Genomic DNA, 24480 nt, shown 5'->3' with positions numbered 1-24480 from the left:
ATACAGGGCCACAAACGAAACATCTCCTATAGCCTGGTAGACTGTAGGGCAGGAGTCTGCAACCTGTTGCTCTCCAGGGGGTTTAGACTATTATTCCCATGATACTGCTCCATTGATGATGCTGGCTAGGGCTGATGGAAGTTGTGGTCCAGCAGTATTCTCACTGGTGTGGCATAGTTGGTTCAAACCGCCAGCAAACAAACTACCCATACATCCCGCATGCATCCCCAGTAAGGCCCACTGAAATCCTACGTCTTAGTGTAAAAGATTCCCAATATGCTCCCCATGCAAGCCTGCCACTTTCCACGCTGCTCTCTGCCCATTACTCCTTACCCAAGACTCCATATGTGCCCTGATCATGATCTGATGGTTGTGAATATACAGTCCTCACATCCCTTGTGCTGTTAGTCTTCTCCTTTTGCTCCCCATTGCTCTATAAGGAATCACTGCAAGGCCTAGCTAGACTCCATTTTCAGACCTCATCCACTTTCTAATCATGAAGCTGACCTGTTTTCCTGCTGCTTCCCAGTGATTTCTGAGTGTAATGCCATGTGTTGGTTCCATATCACAAAAAGGGGGAGTGTACACTATGTGAGAGACCATATTACCTTGACATAGTAGTCCTGAATACATATCGTTTGTTTTTCTCATGCAACATGGAGACATCTGCCATTTGATTAATTTGGGCTCGAAGTTCAAGGAAAGTTGCAAGTATGGCATTGTTGAGTTTTGTGTGAAAGAACATCGCCTACTGAATAGTAAAGACTGTGTGGGGGGAGGGCATTGTGAGTGTTATTGTAACCCCTTGGACGTGTAGGGACTGCAATGAATCCTTGTGTTTCCATCAAATGTCTTTCATAGGAGAAACTAAGCTATTGGAGATCTTTTGTGCATTTTTGTTCATGATGTTTAAAGGAATTTGACTGGTCCTTACTTCGTTACTGATTATTGTTACTCTTGTCTTGTTTCAGAATTGAAGTCTACGGGGACAGCGCACTTCTTCAGTTTCCTCCTCAACACAACCGATTACCGCATCCTGCTCAAGGATGAGGACCATGACCGGATGTACGTAGGAAGCAAGGACTACATTCTCTCCCTGGATCTGCATGACATCAACAGGGAGCCTTTGATCGTAAGCACACTTCCGAAATTCTCTTTGCCTCCAAATTAGGGGTGTTGCTAGGTCTGGAAAAGACCCGGGGCTATGTTAATGTCGGAACTGTTGGGACTGGGGGCTAGCTAACCTTTTGGTTATAGCTCCTGATATTCTATCCGGTGCTACAACCAAAAGACCAGGGGCTATAGCCCCCTTACCCCCCTCCAGCAACGCCTCTGCTCCAAATACACAATAGATCTCGAAAACACAAGATCTGTGACCCCTTCTGACCGCTCTACTCAACACCCCTTAATCCTGAGGAAAACCTGGGTTTGTCAGCCCAAATGAAGACAAGATGTTAAGCAAAAACAACTGCATGAATTGGATTGTGTTTTCATGTGGTAGCTTGTCCCTAACAGCGTACGAAGGTTGATTTTGACTTCCATGGAATGGAGATTAAGATCATATATGTTTAAGGCAGAATCTTAAATTGATAGGGTGGCGAATGGTTACAGTTACTTCTCAAAGCTGTAGAAGTGGTTGGCAGGACTAAGAGATTCATTCACGCTGATTGAACAGATCAGTAAAACAACACTCCAAGCAAATGGGGAGGCCTCGGGTGGATGTCGCCCACTGCCAACCCCTGCTGAAACTTCCATAAACTCCAGTATTATTTCCAGTAGCTCCACTTTGTCGAAGAATGAGAAACATGGCATTGAAAGGGCTGTTGAGGGCAAAGCAAATTCAAGCATGCCATCTGAATGCATTAGATATATATTTAGGAATGGGCAATTTGGGCTAATTCATAAAGACAAAGTGAGAGCAAAGTCCATCATTTCAAAGAAAATATGCATTTTATATTGGCTTCTATTTTCATCTTAACTTGTGAATATAAAAATAAATTGACGTTATTTTACTGCACATCTTGCCACAGACCAGCCACAAAGCCTGGATTCAAACCTGCGATTTTCAGCATTGTCGAGCTTTGAAGACAAACACATTTCCCATGAGCTATCTTCCCGGCCCATAATTAACCCCTACACCATTGAAGCAGAACGGCACTGCAATTCTTCCATTGTGTGCCTTGTTATCATCTCTTAATCTCAGTGTTGATTGTACATGTGTGCTTTTTCTTGGAGGGCTGTACGAGACATGAGACAAAGGTAATTTATTAGTAAACATGTTAATTTGTATACAAGCAGTATGTAGTGTATAACCCTCATGCCACCTTAACCTACTGCAGTGATCTTCAAACTATGCCTCTCCAGATGTTTTCGACTACAACTCCCATTAGCCCTAGCCAGACTAGTCAATGGTGAGGGATCAATGATGTCGTAGCCCATCACATCTGTGGAGCAGTAGTTTGCAGAGCCCTGCCCTACTGTCATGTAGGGCAGCCTGCACTGCATGATCAGTTTCCCATTTCCCGTTATCCTCTTTCTTCAGCACTTTAATCTTTTTTTTACATCATCCTTTTTTGTAAAACCACCTCTTCCTGAAGCCTCTACTGAAAACGTACATTTTGTTTTACCGTCCTAGACACCTTTTATGCTACAGACTGTTTCTACTGCCAACCTTTTATCTCGTACTCCATTAAGCTACATCTACTCTCCATGCCTTTGACATCAGCTTCTTTGTGCGTTTCCCCAGCATAGCCACACCTAAATTGAATCATTCTCCACATCCATAATGGCACCTGTTACTCCAGTGCATGTTTCTGTACTCTGTGTACTTTCTCTTTTTCTCCTTAATAGCCTTTATATCAGCATTGCCATCCTGCACCCTTTCTTCACCAATCAGATCATTCTGAATGACTCCTCTCAGACAAGAACATCCATTCATTTCTCTCTGCATTGTTATCTCCGACAACTTAAAGCCATCCCATTAGCACCACATTTTCACTTTGTCAGACCTTCCAACACTGCCTACACCAAGGGCTGCTACTGCACCTTCAATTTCTATATTATGCTCCAACAATCTCGCACATCTCCAGGATGGCCTACATCTATGAGAGGAGTCTTGAATTAAACCAAAGCACGGAGGACCTTCCACGGCTTTAATCGCTGATATTGCTATGTGCTTACTTTGAATTACAACCCACCAACCATCACCATCTCGCCAACTACAACCACTCAAGAGATGGAGGGTCAATAGATTTGTGAAATGAAAATATTCTAACGCAGAGCCAGAAGAGCATTGTGAAAATACCCAAAGGTCTAAAGTTGGAGGCTATTCAGGCTGAACTAACTTGGCTAGGAAAGGTAATGGACACAACTGGCACAGTGCCAATTTATTTTCGTTCTCTCACCTTTTTCCATTATCTGTTTCGCGTTTCCCATCTTCTGCTCATTTTCACATGCCTGATAGTCACCATTCATCACTAAACGTCTACAAGACTGCACCTGGTGTACTCTACTTCGTTCTCAATAATGGTGTGCTGCTGGTATTCTCAAATTTGAGGCTACTCCTGAGCTTGGCTTTGCATTGTACCCTTGTGTGTACTATGTAGGCTAAGAAGAGCTCGTATCGCTTCCAAATCGTCAACCTTCTACCAATATTGGAAGTAGCAAGATAAGACGTGCAGGTGTGTGCTTCGCTCAATCTCCACTGTTAACACTGAGCTGAAGTTTTGCTATTTTGTGTTGTGTATACATCAACGTAGAATTCAAAGTAAAACGATCAGAGGATGCTTAAGCAGGTCATATTCACACAACTGTAGTTTGACTGAAACTGTCTTGTTTGTTCCGTAGATTCACTGGCCAGCTTCAGAGCAAAGGATAGAAGAGTGTGTTTTATCTGGCAAGAACAACAATGTAAGTATGTCTACGATTTACAGGTAGTGTTCACAGCTTCAGATAGATCATGGGACAGCAGGGCTGGCAAAGATAATGCCCCTGCATGCCACGCCACCGTCTACCAAAGGCACCAAAGTAGGTTTACAGCAGATGCAGTTCAGCTCAATAAAGGCTCATAAAAGACCTGACCATGGGCACAAAACCTAGGAAAACTGGATTTTGACTTGAATAATTGTCAGTAAAACATTTCTGGCAGATGGCAGAGAACAAAGGTGCTCCTTGTACCACAGGGTTTACAGATGTGCAAGTTAATCGAATTTAGAACTCGAGGAATCTCCAGGCACTGCAGAATTTAAACTGATGGAAATAGTTAAACTCCAGCACCTGACAGGGGTCTCTCAGCCGTGTTCGGTTTTTCACGAATGTAACCCCAGGTGCCCATTTTACGCACACAGCATGTTTTGGAGATGCATGTGTGCTTCAGAACTAGCAATAAGAGGTATCGGGTGTGAACGTCGTCAAGAACGAACATTGGGCGCTAAACAAGAACCAAATGAAATGAGAACTTGGGTATGCAGGGGGCATGTGTCCGTTTTCTACTTGTGGAGTGAAATGAGATGACATGATTGAGTGTTCCAAGTTGGTGTGAAGTCTTTCTTGAAATGTATCAAGAACAGTGATTGTGCCCCCCATTCTTTTGTAGGGATTGTCCATCTTTTAACCTAGCAATGCCACCTGGGAGAATGGGTAGTGCTTTGGTCGTGCTCCCTTTGTTACTCTGTACCATGCCCTGGCCTCGGGAATGCAATGCTGTCCAACCGTTTTCCATAACCTTGGACACATTTATTTCGGTAAAAAGTTCAGATCCCAATTTTCTGCTGATCTTCAAGAATGCAACTGGAGAAGCAGGTATCCAGATTCCAAGTCCTAGAACCCTGTTCTGTCTGATTTTGAGCAAAAACCTTTTTATTTCCTTGAATGCGTAGAGCTTACTTGGACAATGCATTTGTATGACGTGTTTGTTTTTAATTTCCCAGACGCCTAGCGCAGGGGCATTGGAAAATTAATGAGTTCATCCTATAGTTGGCAGTGCGTCATTGTAAGCACTAGGTCTGTCTACATGCTTGCTAACCTGCCACAAACCGAATTGGTCTCAATTAATAACTCTGCCTGGGATGACTGAGCAGAGGGTAAAGAGAGGCTGCTCTTGTTTGTAGGTGGGCACTGGAGCTGTAGAAAGGCACACTGGAAGGCTCATTGGATTCATGTACAGGCAGTAACCAAATATATTACAGAATGGGCCAACCTACCCTCACATATGTCATCTAGTCAAGTAGAGTGAGCAGTGCATTTCTGCTTTACAGAGCTTACGCTAACGTACAAGTCATAGAAACGGAGGCAGTTAGGGCACTCTGCTCTGCATGATTTTACATTGCTTCATTGGACCTCCTGGAGGTGTGAAATGGAAGGTGCTGTCGCGGGGAAGTTGCAGGTCAAAATTCACCAAGCTGCTTCCTGTCTGTAAACCAGAACCACTGCACCATCTGAGTCTGTCGGTTTCCCTGTTCGTGATTCCGACTTGACCTTGGGTGTATATATTCCCACTCCCTGCTGGTCCTTTTTTTCCAGCTGTTGCTCTTAGACACAGGCAGTGCAAATGCTTCTTAAAATTTGCCACACACCAAACGGTGTGAATTTCTTTTCCCACCCTAGTTTCTCAAAGGGAATTTTACTTCACTGAGGCCAAGACAGAAGCCCCCTGTTAATCCCCACATAATCGCAGGCCTGGTCTGGAGAGGAAGCACCGGCTTTAAGAAGGAATCTTCGTTCCAGCACTGCGTTCTTGGAAACAACGAAGCAGAGAGTTGGAAATTTGCCTCTGACAGATCCCGCCTCCGCCAAATCAAATATTTATTCAGTTAATGTGGTAATTAAGAATCTAGTTGTGGTGAGAGGTGCAACTTGGGCAGGAAACTCCATCCTTCCATGTATACAACAGGTAAGCGACTTGGCAGCACCTGCTTCCTTACACTAGAGGTGGGGGATCTCTAGATTTCATGGGTAGGTCTGTGCCGGAGCCAAGCCGGGAATGGCTGTGTAAATCATGCGTGGAATATTTTGTAAGCAACACATTTAAGTTGTGAAAGGCTGATGGAGGGGTTCAGAGCCAGCAGTTTTTGTTGGGTTTGGGGCTTAAGGGTCCTTTAGTAGCAGATTCCAAATGATCGCACAATACCTCCTTAGAAGAACAGGAAAACATCAGCTTTACATTTTCATTAAGTATCCTGATTTAATAAAGTCACTGACGCACCATATATGCCAGGGGCACCTTAACCTGCCCAAGTGCTGAGGAAAACTAAAACCGAAAACATGAGTGGAAGATTTCAAATGAATCTGAACCACTGGCATTGCTCTGGGCAACCTTCCATACAAGTTGTTTAGCCTGTCTGTGCCACTGCAAAGGGGGTCGGTCCAGCCATATGCAAGTCAGTCGGGGACTGCCACCAATGGTAGCAGCCGTGCCTGAACTGCTAGGCCAGGTCCACTCTGCACAGAAACACAAGCAACTCCTTTTGTTGAGGGAAAACATACATTTGCGTGAGAAGCAGCATAACCGAATTGCATCAAATTGTCATTCAAAATCCCACACATGCTTGTAATGCTAATAATCTCTGCCCACTTATCCCGATTTACATCTCTAGAGAGATGCATATCGTGAAGAAACCGCTTGCAAAAATCTTACAAGGTCCATTCTGCAGTCCTTGCTTATTTTAACACATGCTATTTTGCATACTTGTACAGTAGTTGTAGGTTTGTGTGCATTATAAAATGCAGCAATACAAGTACCAGAATCCAATACAAGGGGAGTATAAAAGCTGTGGCTACGGGAGAGGGCTTTTTTAGTGTGGGTGTGTGGCAATGTGGTCAAAAACATACGAACAAAATGTAAGTGACCAAAGTTCTTCCAATTTGGATGTTTAGGTTTAATCTCGGTTCACAATGTAATCAAGACATGTCCGCGTAGTGCACTCATAACTACATGGCTGTGTCCTGATTGTGGCTGTAATCATACTGCCCAAGATGCTTTTTCTAAGTAAGGGTGTGTTATTTACGTTTCCCGTCAGTGTAACTGTATGATGTTCCCAACAGCTCTGCTACGTGAAGTTTGCAAATGTTTTGCCACCTATGCTAGAGTCAACGATATCTTTATTTTTTAGCAGATTACTTTTCTCACCAATTCCTTTTGTAGCATAAAGGCTTTGCACACATGTATTTGCATGTTGTAGTACTCGACAATACCAGCAATATTGTGGAAGCCCCTTTACTGAGAACTAACACAGCTAAATAACCTGTTCTCTGGGACGGTACCCACTCAGGCAGGTCTACAACCATGTTTTAGCTCATTGTACCTTTCAGAGAGGAGACGTACCCGTTAGCATATGTGTGGCTCCACTCACAAAGACTGTCCAGCACCGAAATGCTAGGCATTTCTCTTATGGACAAGAGGGCCAACAGCAACCCAAGGCATGTGTTTATGCCTTTCTGAGCATATTCACTGAGGAGAAGCTGTGTTTCTAGGGCACCGAGTGCAGGTTATCCACATCGGATTACCTTTCTAACTTGGAGGTATATGATTGAGTGGGCTAAAGGTTGTAGACTTTCCTGAGTAGAAACCCGTTATAAAAAAAAGTTATTTGGCACTCATCTTCAGTCGAGGGGCTCCCACATTTTTGCATATTTTGTGCTTCCCAAGTTAACAAGGGTGATCTAATTGTTGGCCCTTGCTCACTGTGATTGGAGCGGTACAGCTTCACATCACGTACGATACCAAGCAAAGCAGAAACACGTGTGGATTGGCTGTTTGTACTGCCTATCGTTTTGGTGCTGCACTGTCAAAAGAAAATTTACGCTTCGAAATAATAAGCATATTGAATGCAAAAATGTAATGAGACAATATATTTTATGATAGGTAGTTTTATTGTTATGCATTGTAAATATATGTACAGAAAGCCTAATGGTCATAATATACAAAATAAAATCTAATGTCTAATGAATGCACAAATGTAAGCCTGGATGTGGACCCTCTGCTTGGAGCAGATAGAGAGACAATATTGACTTTGGAGTAGGTGACAGGCCAGTTTATCAGAGGATGAGCCAGAGGTCCGCCTATATAAATGGTATAATGAGGAGATCAATAAATACAAATTGGAAAAACGAACCATGGAAAGGAAATGGAATAATAAAACACATCTGAAAATAAAGATAACTGGAATTGCAATAATTATAAATAAAGGAAAGGCATAAGAGAAGCAAAGGCAAACTATTATAATAAGCAGCAGCCCCAAATGCCACAAGCAAAACCTTCCAGATCCTCAAGGGTATAGTATAGAAAAACCCAAGGCGCTCACCCCTCCTTTTGCTCCCACTAAGGAAGACTGTGAGGTAGTATGAGAGGCATATGCAGCCAAGATTCCGAAGGCTATAGACCATATTATTGTGCCTAGAGAGGAGTCGGGCAAGTCAGCGCATTCAGTGGATCTTCCCAAATTAGGAGAAGTAGCCAGTTTCAGTTTTTCACCTGTTTCAGAGGAAGAGTTGTCCTCAGTACTGGCCAAAATGAAACCAACATCGTGCGCAGAGAATATTATGTTTGTTGTTTATGCCGACAAAAGTCATCTTGGACAATAAAGAATTGTTCTCTCCAGTTCTTACCAGGATAGTAAACGCCTCATTTAAGAGGGCTTAGTGCCTAGAGAAATTAAAGAAGTGACCATCACGCCTCTGGTCAAAAAGGCTGGCCTGGATCCAAAGGACCCAGGTAACCAAAGCCCAATTACAAACTCTAACTTGATTCTGAAAATGATTGATAAGATAGCGACCAATTAATTTCAGAAGCATATTGAAGCCCACAGAAAGCTTCACACACAGCAATCAGGTTTCCGGACAGCTCACAGCACTGAGACCTATGTTAGATTTACAGAATCATATGCTGGAAATGGTGGATAGAGGCACAGCAGGGACTTTGATGTTACTCGATCTTAGTGCAGCATTCGACCTAGTGGATCATCAGGCTTTGGCATGATTATCATTCATTAAAAATCGGCGAGCCAGAATACACTGGGGGGGGGGATACATTCTCAGAGGCTGCATCCATTATTTTTGGAGTTCCTCAGGGAGCGAGTCTATCCCCACTGCTATTTAACCTTTACATGAGAAGTCTTTGCACTCTATTGGAAAGCGTCAGCGTATTCTTTACGAATTACACCGACGATACACAGTTAATCTTTGAACTAGAAGGTGACTATCTCATGCATGGATAGTGCTAAAATAGCAGAAGTCTACAACATTATCGACCACTGGATGAAACAACATTTCATGTATCTAAACAACACTAAAACAGAGATGATGATTTTTCGGACACACCAGGCAAGAGCCAAGCTAGGCGATGAATACAAAGTATTTGTCATTAAAGAGGCAAACATCCCAGTAGCGACCCAAGTCAAAACATTCGGGATGATGGTCAAAGCCTCAGTGGGATCAGAGGTACAGGTTAAGTATCTTCACAAGAACAATTCTTACTAACTGTGCCTACTGAGAGCTATCGGACCATTCCTGAACGAGGAAAATATGGCCATCGCCAGAGATATTATTTTGTCACGACTGGATTATGGCAATGTCTTGTTGCTCGGAGCTACAAAGAAAGAAATTGACAGATGCCAAGTAATGGAGAATGATGCGGTTCGTATTGTTAAGGGGCCAAAGAACTGTGAGCATATAACGGCAGGAAGGAAATCCTTACATTGGCTGAGAACTGAGGATAGAATTCCATTTAAGTCAATGACAATAGTTCATTGATGCCTATTTGGGGTTGCACCTATTTACTTTAGGAAACAATTCTCCAGATACACACCCCGGTGACATCTAAGATCAGCTGATCAGGGCTAGCTTAATGTGCCGTGCTTCAACCGAGTCACTGGTTTTGGTAGATCCTTTCCAGTACAGACTGCTCAACATTGGGACAAGCTGCCCTCCTCCCTTAGGCTAGAGGAAAACTACCAGACTTTCAGGAAACTACTGAAAACCCATTTATTCCGATGAGTCACTTTACCTGATAAACAGTTCGCTAGTACTTTCATTAATTATGTGTAGTGCGTTCGTCCGTTGTTCTGTTTCCGCGCCCTGATGCCCGCGGGCATCTGGCGCGATATAAGCATACAAACATAAACATAACATAAACATCCGTTCAGCACCTCTGCACTTGCGTTTCAGAGTGGCTAGATAAGAGTTGTACCAACTGTTACGCTTGGAGGCAGGTTTCAGACGATCCTCATGACAGGGGCAAGAATGTCAAGAGTGTTAGTAATAGCAAGATGACGATTGTCAAGGACGGTCAATGGGAGAGTCAGCAAGGGGGAGGAGATGGGATGAAGGCAAACGCAGCAACGGACACTTGCTTCATCGGTCGGATGACCGTGAAGGAGGCTAGCGGTGCTGGGGGAGGCTTGGTCAGGGGACCGAGAGGACCAAGGTACGAAGAGAGGAGAGAGTGGTCAGACCAGGTGAGAAGGATAGAGAGAGGGATGGAGAATGGACGATCCGCATGAATGAGGGCATCAAGAGTGTGTCTGGCAGAGAGGGTAAGGCTGGAAGGGAGAATAGTGAGGGAGGGAGAGAGAGGTACAGAGATCACAGAACAGTGTGGAGTCAGGGGCAGTAGAGTCAAGATGTATAAGTCTCCAAAAAAGAGGGGGTTTAGAGGAAGAAGTCCGAAGAGAGGATGTGAAGTAATGTTGTTAGTCTGAACAAATGTTACATTTTATTGTACTTTGCCTTTTTTCATGTTCGTATTTGCTTAGGGAGTATCCCTTCCTCCAAAACCCTCCTGACTTCCCCCTACCCCGTTCCTTCTTTTCACGTGTCTAACATGGGGTTTTAGTGATGTACTGCTCAGAACTACACCTGTACCATAGTACCTCTGCATAGTGCACTTTCTAGTTGAATGCGATTAAACACTCGGATGCACCCGTTACTCCAATCAACACACAAGGACTGGGACAGGAGTGTGGTAATCACCCTTCTGCGGTGTTCTCAGGGCTCTGCCTTAATAAAAATCAAAAAATTGCTCGGTCAGGGTGAACATAGTTGCACATTTCAATGACTATGCGGATCATCAGCCGGTGACGTGTGGGGGTGAAAAACAGAGTGAGGAACACACAGCAATGACATGCAATATGTTTTGTATCCAAACATGATTACCGTATTTAACTTTAAGTTGACAATATTTTTCCAATGAGATTATCCACAATGTGGTCACCCGCTACTGCCTTGCGAGAGGTTATTGTTCCCATTACATTGATGTGCCTCTTCCCATGTTTTGATACATCTGTGTTTTACAGGGCGAATGTGGGAATTTCATCCGCCTGGTACAGCCCTGGAACAGGACACATCTGTACGTGTGTGGCACTGGAGCCTACAACCCAGTCTGCAGCTACGTGAACCGTGGACGCAAAGCACAGGTATGCTGGGGAGAAAAACTCAGGAAAGAAATGTCAATGCTCTGGAGAGGCTTTGCTTCACACGCCAGTCTAGAGCATCAAGCAACTTGTGCCTTCGACTCATCTCTATTTGCCTCCGAGGCATTGTTCGCAGGTGATGGCTGATTTTATCCAACCCGAGTGCCTGCCAATGGGAGGTGACATTCTGTGGCTCTTTACCTAGACCTCGTCTTCCAATCCCATCTAGTTTTACTGGGAAGTAAAATCATGACCCACACTCTTACGCACTTATCCTAGTACATTTCAATGGAAGGTGTGCGTTTGCATTCTCACCATTCCTTTGCAGATATGAAGGATATTATGGCATATTGAAGTCCTGGCAGGTGTACTGTGCACTAAAGTCACATTGCCTTTCACTGGGAGTTCCCCCTGCCATTCCCTTCTATATGGAGACACGTCCCTCTTACCCTCCGTGTTCAATGAGAATGCTGGCCATTCATCCCCAGTGTGTCTCTAGGTGAATTCTATGCCCCTCTATACTTTCTTTTCAAGACTCAGTAAATGATATTGGGCATTGCAGCTGCCCATACGATTTATCTTCCCTTTCCCTTCATGAGACCTGTCCTTGAGATAATGCACAATCCTCTCCCTCTTCCCTTCCAGTGTCACTGCCTCTTGCTATGTGCTTCCGTTTCAGCCTTCAAGTCTTTTAGGAGATAGTAAAAACCTATACCTCCTATCCTTCCTGTCGAGTCTCCAAGCTATTATAGGGTGGTGGCAATCTACATTCCCTTGCAGTCCTGTTGTTGTAAAGGGAATTCCCAAATCGCCCTCCTCCTGATCCTGACCCAATGTCAGTCACTGGGAGGAAATTGTTAGTGAAAATCCGTGATACTAGATGCTGAGGACCAGGAGGGACATTCCAAGACGGCAGAAGGTTGCTCCTTTATTGCCACGTCTTCTCCAGCCCCAATGCCTGTCCCTGCTGTGTCATTCTCTACAGGCTCGCCTTGTTCACAGCCACTGATGCGACCAGGTGCGGTCAAAAAGACTCAACATTTTGTACGATTTCAGGGCAAATTCAGACCCAGTTGTTGACACTGCAGCATTCCACTATCAACCACAAGGATGTAACGTGCATGTGGTTCACTTGCCCTCCGACTACGTTTCATACCAGTACTACATGGGAATGTTGCCTTTCAGTTGCCGTGCTTCTCCAGCACAAAACACAGGACCCATCGTCCATCAGCAGGGGTCAAGTCCTAAAGTAAAAAGTGTCAGCCATCTTAACATACGCAGTGGGATGTGATGTCACCAGACATTGGCATATCAAGGTGAAAAATTCACATTTTATTCAATTGGCTTTGCATAATTCTACAAATTGCACACTACAAAGGGGTATTTGCCTTTCAATAAAATCAACATACACAAAAAAAATAAGAGGATATTTTATTCTAATAGAGTGTGAAAAGTGTGCACGTTTTAAACCTCAAGAATCAATGCCTATGTTTTCCCTGGAGAGTACAGTCCCGAAATGTGTAATTTCACCTGAAGTTGTTCATTGTTTTTCACCAGGTTGTATGGTGTAGTGGTGGAAGTGCCTGACCCGTGAGCTTGGCGACGCGGTTGAAATCCTCAGGTTGTGCTTAAAATCACAATTTTGAAAAACCTAGTCAAAGTGACTTGGCCTCTAAAACAGCCGGGGGGCGGTGCCTGCCCTCTGAAAAAAGTGGGGGGATGCCGTCCACCCGCGAGCAACCTCGACTTGAGCCCCGCCATCAGTCGCTCCCGCATCAGAAAGTGGTATACACAGGCATGTCCTTAAATGATAGGCCTCCTAATGACCAACCTGCTGCGGCAACAGCTGTGGTGTCTGCGCTCGCACGGAGTGGTTCACACGGATAACTGTGACCACATTTAGTTCATGGTGATCATAGTTTGTAAAAAGGAAGACGACCTATGAAATACACCTACAAACACCATGCTCTCCCCTTCCTACTGCATCCAAACCTGACATGCTTATTGAAGTGCATTGCTAGCAGAGGCCGCAGTGCAACTAGAGAGAAATTATGAGTAGTTGATCATGAGACCAGACAACAGAAGCAGAATGCCCCTCACATCATACGGGTGTGGTTTATGATCAAGCTTCTTTTCCCGGACAAATGCATGAGGCACTCCTCAGTCATTAGTGAATCCTGATGTCTTTCAGTCAAACATCTCCAATTCCGAGTTGGTAAGTGACCGTGTCCTGAATTTATAGTGTTGCTGTTAAGTAACAGAAGGCCACGGACGTTTTGACTCGGGACTGAGCTGCATGAGAATAGCTGAGCTGTGAAGCATCTGTCACTGAGCTCTGCATAAGACCTCCTGCTACAGAGCTCTTTAAGGACCTCCAAGCGGTAGCTCCTATCTAGGAAGGTAGACCCACAGTGCCTTGACCACTCCTTACTAATGCCCCAACCTCGCTCTCCATAGCACTGTAGTGCCAATAAGTTTAAATAATGTATATTGTCAGGATGTGAGGTCCACGGACGATGTTCCCACTTGTTTCTTCTCACCTTTGCCAACTTCATCATGTCCTGCTCACTTGCTCACTAATCACCATCTACCATCTGCAGCACCTTGTGTGAGGATTGCCCTGCTCTCCATTGTCACTGCTTAGGATCATTGTTTCTGATAGAAGCACTTGCAAATCTCGTCAATAAATATGATAGAACTGTGAGCACCACCGACTTCATCCCCACAGCAGGATCCCCTCCGCTGGCTCCCTCCAGTACTTCCAGCGAAAGACCAGCTGCCCAAGCAGCTGTCTTCATATAGCCGCTCTGGGCCTCCGTGTTATGTCTTGTCAATTAACAAAGGTTTAAGCATTTTCCCTGGCTAGCCCTCCCTTTTGAGCACATTGTCTTGAAGCCATGGTCTTAATTATATACATAGCTGTGTTCAAGTTTTTAACGTGGCTTTTAGAATAACCGTTAGTTGGCTCCAAGGACAAAGGGCTGGCACTGACAGTTCCTCGGCAATCACCGTCCGCATTAGACACCTGTTTTGCTGGTGGGAACTTGCAGCTCGACATGCACTGTGTTCTCCCAAAACGAGTTGCTTGAGTTGAAGCTGGAAGGGCTACAGAGTTGGGTGAGCAGACATTTCCTGCCATTTGGCACTTCTCTTTGGAGCAAAGGGTTGGTTTAGAGGAATGTATTGGGAAGCTAGATTAAGGGTAGCTGCTAGGTTTTCCTGAAGCGGCAATGAGTGGAAGAGCTCCACCCTACCAGACACAGTGTTGCGATCCATTCTCTTATTGTGGTCGTTTCGCTGGCATTTCTCTGATCGTCCCCCGTGGTGTCTCCTACTTCTGGTGCATTATTGCTGATCTACTTTTTTGCCTGCTTAAGCAGTTGTACCGTGCAGTAGCTGTGAATTGCCAATCTGGCCTTTTTCCATCAGTTATTGTAGTCCGTTTTGTGGCCTTTTCATTGGTGAACATTTTGTTTTCTCATTCCTTTCTCTACAACCTGTGACTTTGTGGTGTTTGTTTTAAAATGTAGGATGACGGGAATTACACCTCCCATTTTTTTTTTCTTCAATGTGTGTTTTGTTTTATATGGGCGGGGCTTCCCATCTCTTTGCACCCGTGAACCATTCCAAAAGATCAGAACCCAGCCTGGGAGTCTCTCCCGGTCTTTTTCTGCCCTTCTAACTCTTCTCCACTGCTCCTTTTCCTCAGGCTTCTGAGTTCACCCAAACAATCCAGCCAGGAGGACGGGGAAGCAGAGCCATCGACCCCTCCGCCAGCCCAACGCCAGCGGAGCACAAGGTGGGAACCAAGCTTGGGACTGGCAAGGCCCTTTCTCCCCCAAAGGGTAGTAGCCAGCTGCTTCCAAGCACTTATTCTCTCGTTCCCTTGGCATTCCCTAAGCATGGAATGAGGAAGCCTTGGCATGGGTGTTCTAACCCATAGTGTAATAGTAAACCAGCCTAACTCTCAATAGCTACCCCTCTGCGGGCAGTGGTGGCGCATGGGCATGCACTTTGTGTATAACATTGTCCTCGTCTTCTAACCTCACACAGGTCTTTGCATCCGACGCTACTAACCTCGCCATCCTAACGTAGGTGCAAAATGGCAGTCTAAGTATGTCACTCAATGTACATTTCACATCCACATTAGCAGCATTTGTGCAACTTGCATAGCGAATGAGTCTTTCTCGTGTTCCTTTATGCAAAAGTAAATAAATACCATACCAATAGACGTGGATTTAAAGCATAACACGTAATTAGTTTAGCTGGAAATAATCAGACTCAAATGGAAATGATTCGTTATGATAATTCATTAAATTGTATGAAGTTGCAGTGGGAGTGTTTGGAGAGGATGCAACGTGACTACTCGCATGGCCATAAAGCAGTGTTTGGACAAAATGGCCTGGGAGCGTTCGGACTGGCAGTATTGCTAGGTGTTATGCTGCAGGGGGAGTGTTTGGAGGAGTGAGTGGGATCGTTTGTAAAGCTTGCACTGGAAACTGATTACCCACTTGCCACCGATAGTCCTAAGCTGTTTTCTTATGAGCGTTTTGAAGCAGCCTCTAAAATACTTCTCCCCAGCCTCCATTTTATGCTGTAAAGGAAGGGTATTCAAGTGGCTTGGACCCCAAATGAAGATGCCATGGCCTCCCCAAGTGAGGTACAGTTATTTGGGGACAGTCAAAAGGCCAGTGTTCAATGATGCCAATTACCTGTTAGGGAAGAATCTTTGGATTTCTTTAAATAGGTACTTAAAAGGGGCGTTCTACAGACAGAAGTGCAGAAGTAGCATAATTTTGAAAACAATATTCTACCTTTTATATTAAGCCAGTGTAGAGAGCTCTGCTCTGTCCTACAGCGACAGGGACTCTAAATGGCAGACCTAGAAAGCGTCTGACCACATTATTCTGCTACCTGTATTTTACCACTATGGGAGCTGGGAGCTCCTGCATGCGTGGCATTTCCATATTCTGGGCATGAATTAGTCATTAATCCCACTGCAGTGGCATTATCATCCTTGGGAATAAAAGGAAGCAAAAATTTAGTTTTTCTATTAACCTTATGGTTTTGAGGAATCTGGGAAATGCTAGCGTTCATCAGAGAGAACTCAAAATTTCAAGGCGGGGACAGTAGTCGGGGGACGTTGAAGAGAAATGATGTGAGCTGCAGGTAAATAAAGTCAGATCCTCAGTAATACAATGAGGTCTTACAATAAAAGTGTTTTCCTTCTGTTCAGATGTAAGCATCTGAATCTCCGAATATGGATTGTATCTAGGCAAAGGCTTTCAGTAAGTTGCACTCAATTGGTAAGGTTAGAGAGGCTGATTTGTAACTGCATGTCGTCCACATGAGATTATGCCACATTAAATGTATGGATGCAGTCAATAAGAGGTGGGCTTAAAGGGAACAATTGGATAGGCGAGTAGCGGTGATATGGGACATCTTGCCAGGGGAATGACCCAGGGAAGTGGAAGATGAGACTTTCGGTCAAAAGTAACTTTAAGCCTTTCAGTGACATGGAAGGGAGACGTTTGATTTGCAGGCAGTGACGTGTTTGAATGGCCTACACTGAAAACGTTTGGGTGGGACAAAGGATGAGCATTTACACGTGCTGGAGAATGGTAGCATTCCAATGGGCTGGAAGGGGTGCTTTGTACGGACTGGAAGAGAAAGTGTTTGGAATTCTTGGAATGAAAGTATTTGCGGTTTCTGGAAGGGGAGCATTTTAATAGACTAGAAGTGAAGCATTTGAACAGGTTAGAAGGGGACCTTTCAAACATGTTGGGAAGGGAGCATCAAGCCCACTCAAATAGGAGCATCAGCCAGATTAGAAAAGCTGAGTAAGAAATGGAAGACTTATGTGTTAGAAGAGAAACATTTGGTTGGCTGCAAGAGGCGAGGCTAAACAAATGTTTGTGTTTGAAAGGACTAGAGAAAAAAAGCATTTGGACTCACTGGAGTGAGATCCTCTACTTTAAAAGAAATTGAACATTTTGATGGGATTGAATTAACTCTTTGGACATTGTGGAAAGGGAGGACAAGGTCTTGTTGAAAGGAAAGTATTTGTGGTGTTACAGGGGGGACTTTAGATGTGTTTGGAGGGGGATGATAAAAATGGGCTTGAGTTGGACGTTTGGGATGGAAAAATAGAGCATTTGGAAAGTCTGTATGGAAACTGAACAGGCTGGATGGGATTAATTGGATATGACTTGAGAAGGGAAGCATTAGGATTGGATAGTTGGGCAGTGGAAAATGTGGCCAGGTTGAAAGAGAAGTGTTTGATGCAGGGATCATTTGAAGGGACTAGAAGATGGTGTTTGGATGGTCTGAAGGGGAGTGTGTGCATGGGCTCTGAAGGGAGTGTTAGATCTTACTGGTGTTGCATCTGACTTGTTTGGAAGGGAAGCATCATCTGTGGCCGGGATGGGAAGAATTTGGACAGACTGGAAATGTATAGGTTTGGAGTAGTTATGGAGCATGCCCAGTGTTATAGTTTGCGCAAATGTGGTAGTCGGTTGCAATTGAATGGATGGACCAGAATATATTTGGACTCGGCAGAGTCATTTGTAGATTGAGTGACTGATTAAGGCAATAACGACATGAGGTACATCATTTTAAAAGAGACTACTTAATTTATTGAAATTAGATTTTAACAGTGTAATGAGAACTTTCAGGAAATATTGGAGCTTTTGGAAGGCAACAGAGTTTCAAAACAATGAATATATGGAACTGAAATTAGTAGTGAACGAATGATTTATTTGGAAACGTTAGCAACTGGTTTAAAAAAGAATTCAATTTGCTGATATTGGGATCAATTTGTCCAAAAAAGGAACAGATCGGCAGGATTTAAGTGAATTAGATTTGAATTTGGTGGCCGAAAAAGAAATATAACCTTATATTAAAAAACATGAAAAATAACTATATAGGGGCAGTCCAGTGGTAAAATGGTAATGCTTGTTGCCATTGAAGCTTACATTAATTACTGAATGGGAGTAATGAAGTACTACATGGAAATGGAAACAAAATAATTTGGCTGATTTTCATTATGGAAATTAAAAGTTAGGAATTCAGTCTTTTTTTATAACATGTATATGAACCAATTTACTTTAAGTATTCCACATATGTCTCCTTAGGCGCAGTCTTTAAGTAAAAAAATTACAATGGTTTGCTGATTCACCTGAAAGCTGTGGCCTGTAAGAAACGAGACTTGTCTCTAGGTGCCATCTTAGCCAGCATGCATGTGTGTGGAAACTACTCTTGAAGAGGCAGGTCTATCTTTAGAACTGTGTCCACTGAGGATTGTGTTGAGACTACTGTGTCCTGGGTACATTACAGACACCAAATAGCTCAGTCCTGTTTGATTCACATTCCTGACAGTTTCCCTAGCATACATCTGTATTTTTACATCCCTTCTTTGTCCTTTCGGTGTTTCCGCTTTTCTTGCTGTTACATGTGGCCCCATCATGCTTTGTTTCTTTGATCCCTGTTCTCATTGGTGCCATCTTTGTGTACTTTTGGTTAGTCATTGTCAAAATTCTTCATGTCATGTCATATGATTTTTGTCACTGTGATCTCTGCTCCGTCCGTACCATCTCTGTGAACTCTAGCTTGGTCAGGCCTTCCTAGTTAAATACACTATAACTGATCATGCCCAGTCTGTTGTAATAGGCTGTCTCTGAACTCTTCCGCCATTGACCCCTCTTCTGACCGTTTCTTGCTCCCTCTGTCTGACAGATACACTTTGGGGCCCTGATTCTTTGTCTTCTTCCTTGATAGTGCTATACTTTTTACTGGACGAGTATCTGGGAAATCTGCCAGGGGTGGGCCTACTCATCACCTCTTCTCTATCTAAACTCTACTCTTTTCCCTCTGTACGGGTGGAGAAGGCGACTGACACACACGTGGCATAGTGGCTGCTATAGAGTTTTATTTGCAGTGTAAATAAAAGAAGAAACCTACATCTCCCTATATCTGAGGGGTTTCCCTTCCAACTAAAATGTTAATGAAACTGTCAGGATGTCTTATCAACTTAAATATCCCACCATCCTGTGTCAAAATGTGCCTATCTCTGTCCTTTACACTTGTAACTAAACAGTTGTACCAAAGTTCTGGGTCCGGGAGATTGACTCCCTCTTCCTGGGCTGGGTGGCACAGTTCTGGCTGAAAGTTTCTCCAGCTGGGGAAATGGCCTCCTTCCCCTGATTGCAGTACTATAAAGGATGAAGATCCTACAACTCTTGTGTCACACATTTCAAGACTTTATATCCCCGGAGGGGGGGGGGGGGGGAATTACTCCATTCCCCTAGGTTCCTGCTTTGATCCTCTTTGCAGCATAGTTTGCCAGGAGAAGGACTCCCTTCTCCTGGTCCATGTTAGTTTTGTTTTCCCAGTTCTCAACACCAGGTGGAATGACTCCCCTCCCCTGGTCTTCTTTAGATTCTGTTTCACAGTTCACAACACCAGGGAGAATGACCCCCCCTCCCCTGGCTTTTCTTAGGCTCTGTTTCACAGTTCGCAATGCCAGGGGGAATGACTCCCTTCCCCTGGCTTTCTTAGCGAACAAAGATCCAATTATAAAGAGGGTCCCTGACCTTGGTTTTTCTTCTTTCTCCAGTTGTACTTGGTATTCTCTCCTGCCAAGAACTATGACACACAAAGGGGCTCATAGCTTTTTCTTGTGGGTGCAGGCCCTAGACCTGTACTTCGTCATGACTTCATTTTGGCAGACCTGGTTCACTCTCCTGCCTGGTACTACCACAAATTAAACAACTTCCAGTGTGCTCTTTCACTATTTACTTTGGGTGTGATTGGCAACCATCCACTGTCTTGAGGAAGAATATTCCTGTTATGCTCTTTCTCACTCTTGTCTTCATTTGTGGTCTGCGACCAACTACTGTGCCGAGGAAGATTATTCCTGATGCACTCTTTCTCACACCCAGCCCCCATCCGTACTACCTTCCTCTCCAGTTACCTGCTTCTCAGGAGATTTTCACCGGATCTCTGCGGGGCAAAAGGTCTTGGTTCGCACTGCTCTTCTTTGCTGTTAGTGATCCTGCGCAGCTCTGCGGTAGTCTTATTGGTGGCTACAGCGTAGTTCTATGGACACCTGGTCCCCCTGCTCCGGGTCACGCCGTCGCCTTTCCGGCCCCAACACTTCTTCAGAGTGGCTCCATGCCACAGGGACAAGGGATCCCCCCTTCCAGCCTCCTGGCTCGGGGAGCGCATTGCTTGCAGCTTCCTTGATGTTCAGATGTTGAACTTCCAGGACTGGACTGCCTCTCCTGCTGGTTGGATGGCTCTTCTCTAGGAATCCTTCATCTATTTTTTATATCAACTGGTTGGCAATGCTTGGCATAATACACTAAGTCCTTTGTCTGTGTCATTGGCCTTTCAATCATTATTCCTGTGTCGCCTCCTCGTCCCATTGCTTCTATATTACTTTGCCTTTGGTAACCCTTGTTCTCCCTCATCTCGGTGAGAAAAGTCTGTTTCCTACAGAAATGCATGGATTGCACTAGAACAGGACTGGGGCTTACAAGGCGGGGAGGTGTACAGGGTGGTTGGTGAGGATTATTCTATATTATGCTGCATCTCCCTTCAATGTTTATCCCTAGAGGGGGAGTCTCTTCTCATGAGATCTTCCTACTGAGTACCACCCCCAGGGGGACTATTGCGATGCGGCCTCACTTTCTGGCCTCATGGTAAGGGGCATCACACCTCCTTATAATTCATTCTGTCCGACCATTACGGTCCCAGGCCTTGCCTCTGATCATTGTTCAGTCATATTTTTAATGGTCTGGTTTTGGTAGCCTACATTTACCCTCATTACAGTAGCTACATATCTCTGGCCTGTATACTTTCTACCCTATGTTTTTGAACTCTGCTCTTGCTGATTCAATCTAGATCTTCTAGGATCACTAGTATAATCCTGTTACGTGTGCATTACTCCCCTCCGAGTTCTATGCTTTGCCTCATTTGTTTTCTGGACTTTGCTTTTTCTCACTCTTATTTGAACTGTTTATTAGCTTGCCTTTATTTTGATTTATATATTTTATATATAGGACTATATTGATTTACCTTTAAAGAGTTTGACCTGTACTATGTCTGCTCCCATGTCTTGGATTCTCTTCCCTCTGGCATGATCTTTCCAAAGTTTACTTGCATTCTTTTGACTATTAAATGTAGCCAGGTCTGTGGCTGAGTGGACTAGTGCATCCACTACAGGGACCTATGTTTGACCTCATGGTCACAAGTTCGAATCCCGTCAGGTCCACTCAGCCCTTCATCCTTCCAAGGTCGATAAAATGAGAACCATTAAGTTGGGTAAAACTAAACATCTGTTATCTGTCAATAGCACCAGGATGCCCCCCTCTGAGGTGAATATGCGCTGTACAAAATACAACGGTTATGTTATTACGGGTACATCTATCAGGTTGATGTTATCACTTTCACCATCTCCTAATTGCTTTCTATTGCTTTTACACCTCTCGTGTATTTTTGCTGTCTTCTTTCCTTGGCCTACTTCATTCTAAAATCAAATTTTGATTAAAATGATTTTCCTGTTTATCTGAGTTTTATTTCACTCGCCATCTCACCCTACTCTTTTTGACCTCCATATCTCTTTAATGTACTTTCACTGGCCTGATCTTTCACACCTCTAGTGTTCTAGGCATATCTCTGGTGCCTACCTTTTGAAGGCAATCTCTCTGACCTATATTTATGCATCCTGGTGCTATGTCCTGTACTCCGTAAGTTCCTTCTAACATGTGATCTCGCCTCTTGCTTGCTCCATCTCTCTGTCCTCGGCTTCAACTGGCTCTTGCTCTCTGAACATGCCTCTCACTGGCTCTTTTGTTGCTCTCTAGCCTAACTAGATTAGCTGCTAGATCTCTACTTTTGTTGTCTCCATCTCGGCGCTACACTCAGTTCCCCATCATTCGGACTGCTATTGCGACTAGTGCCATATCCGTTCTTTTGACTTCATATTGCACATATTCTTTCTTGGTTCTCTGTCTGTACTCTATCCAAGCAGGGAGACTAAAGTAGCCAATTCTGTTGCCAGACTTTAGCACACGTGGAGTGCCCTTCCAAGGACTAGTATTACTGGGGACAAATCTCTACCTGTTGAACAATAACAGCCACTGAAGTAATACCTTCCCCCTTTCTAGAGTCCCTCTACCATCACTGACAGACTGAGGGTTCTTCCCAATGCAATGCCTGAAACATAAGCACATGCAATTGAGAAATGTGATTACTGTGCTGGTTTTCAGGACCTGGGCACCTACCAAGTATGGTATTCGTCTATCCAACACAAGTAGAGACTGCATTACTTAGCATACCTCGCTTCTGAAGATATTGAAGGTGTTGTATTTTCCACCAAATGTAAGCAACGACTGGTGGAGGTGCTAACATTCCTTTAACCAGTACTACAGGCTGATGAGCATCCCTCACTTCATCCTCTACCACAGAAATAGGATGGTCATCAAGCTATTGACCATGATGCCATCCACCCCTAGTCTACTTCTGTAGGGCTTTTCTGCAGCTCATCCAAAAAGGTACCCACATTCTCTGTACTTCCCAGCTGAAGAATCAACGTATTGGTTTGATGCTTTGGCAAACAGTGGATTTGTAGTCCTAAGGCATGCTGCACATGTGTTCAATCTTTGCATGCTATCATGTAACCATTGCTTTATTACCATCCTAACTTTATGCTGCACGCTGTATTTGTATGGAGATTAGTGAATGGCAAGAAAAATGAAAGCTAGCTTGTTTATTTGTAATGCGTGCCAGACTCGACGGTATAGGGGCGCAAGGGTACAAGTAGGCTTACAGCTTAGTTACATACAAGGTAATGTACGGTGGATTTTACAGCTTAGTTACATAGAGGTAAGGTACGATGAGTAAAAAGTAGACATAGAATGGATACATAGAAGATGCAGTTACATAAGATATGTAGTGAGGAGATAGTAAGGCAGGTTTTAAATAATATAATAAAAGTATGCACATAGTATGTGTGTTATATATAAAAGGTGGTTCTAAGTTAGAGGGGCAGGAGGTGGGAAGGTTTGCTGGTTGCGGTATTCATTATCTGGGAGCCAGTTACTGGTCAGAGTCTTTAAGCCACTTGGTGAGGTTCTCCCTAAATTCAATGTAGGTTTGGTCAGCTCGAAGAGCATGGGGTAGGGAGTTCCAAAGCAGCACTGCCTTGACTGAGAAGCTGCCACCGCCGACTTTGGAGAGTTTGAATCTCTGCTTTCCTATTGATTCTTTCAGTGAGGAATTGAGGCGCTGCATTATATAAGCATTTGTGTGTGAGAAAGGCCGTTTTCAACTTTATTTTATCGCTGGTGGATAGCCAGATATATTGTCTTCTCCATGCTGAGATGTGTTCTTTTTTGGGGATGGTTAGCGCGGCTCTAAGGGCGTTGTTCTGGGCGTTTGTATTTTTTTGATGATGTACTTGTTAGCGCCAATGTAGAGGGAGTTACAATAATCTGGATAGGATAAGGGCACTAGCTAGGGGGATGCGGCTGTTTAGAGAGGAATGGTTTACCTGCTCTGATAAGTTTGCATGTATATGTAGTGGCAGAGGCCATGGAGTTTACTTATTTGGTGAATGTAATGGTGGAGTCCGGGTAAAAGCCTAAGGTTTTTACCTCTTTGGAAACTTTGATAATGTTGCCGTCAATGCTGAAAGACATGTAGTCGGGGCTGAGTTTCTTAAGGCTGGATGTAGTGCCCAGGATGATAAGCTCAGTTTTATCATCATTCAGGCATAGGCCATGCCTGAATGATCATGTAGACTCTATTCACCAAGTCCAAATCCTTGTTATGATCACCTGAAAGTGGTAGGAGAATCGGAGTATCCTCAGCATAATTAGTGTAGGTGATACCAAGATGGTCCAGATCGTTGAAAAGGGGCTTGGTGAATATGTTAAGAGTGTCGGGGAGACACATGAGCCCTGGGGCACTCCACAGGTGATAGGGATGGGGTCAGCAGCGGCTGATGGAGAGAAGACTCATCGTCCTATCGCTAAGGAAGGATTGTATCCATATTATGGCCTCCCTGGAGAAG

At 44.2% G+C, this 24480-nt stretch overlaps 1 protein-coding gene across 2 annotated transcripts in view; it reads left to right on the top strand.

The window, feature by feature from the left end:
- Positions 1-24480, top strand: part of SEMA3F (semaphorin 3F) — a 365356-nt gene that overhangs the window by 211921 nt on the left and 128955 nt on the right. Inside the window, exons 3-6 of one of the 2 annotated variants that reach the window (XM_069644138.1) lie at positions 972-1132; positions 3847-3909; positions 11289-11408; positions 15115-15204. In XM_069644138.1, coding sequence (XP_069500239.1) covers positions 972-1132; positions 3847-3909; positions 11289-11408; positions 15115-15204 — 434 coding nt within the window. The remainder of the gene's footprint in view (positions 1-971; positions 1133-3846; positions 3910-11288; positions 11409-15114; positions 15205-24480) is intronic. The other variant, XM_069644139.1, reaches the window with a different exon arrangement.

This window comes from Ambystoma mexicanum, chromosome 2p (assembly GCF_040938575.1).
Source record: "Ambystoma mexicanum isolate Mex_15411 chromosome 2p, UKY_AmexF1_1, whole genome shotgun sequence".
Lineage (NCBI taxonomy): Eukaryota > Metazoa > Chordata > Amphibia > Caudata > Ambystomatidae > Ambystoma > Ambystoma mexicanum.
This window is presented reverse-complemented; position numbering and strand designations above follow the sequence as displayed.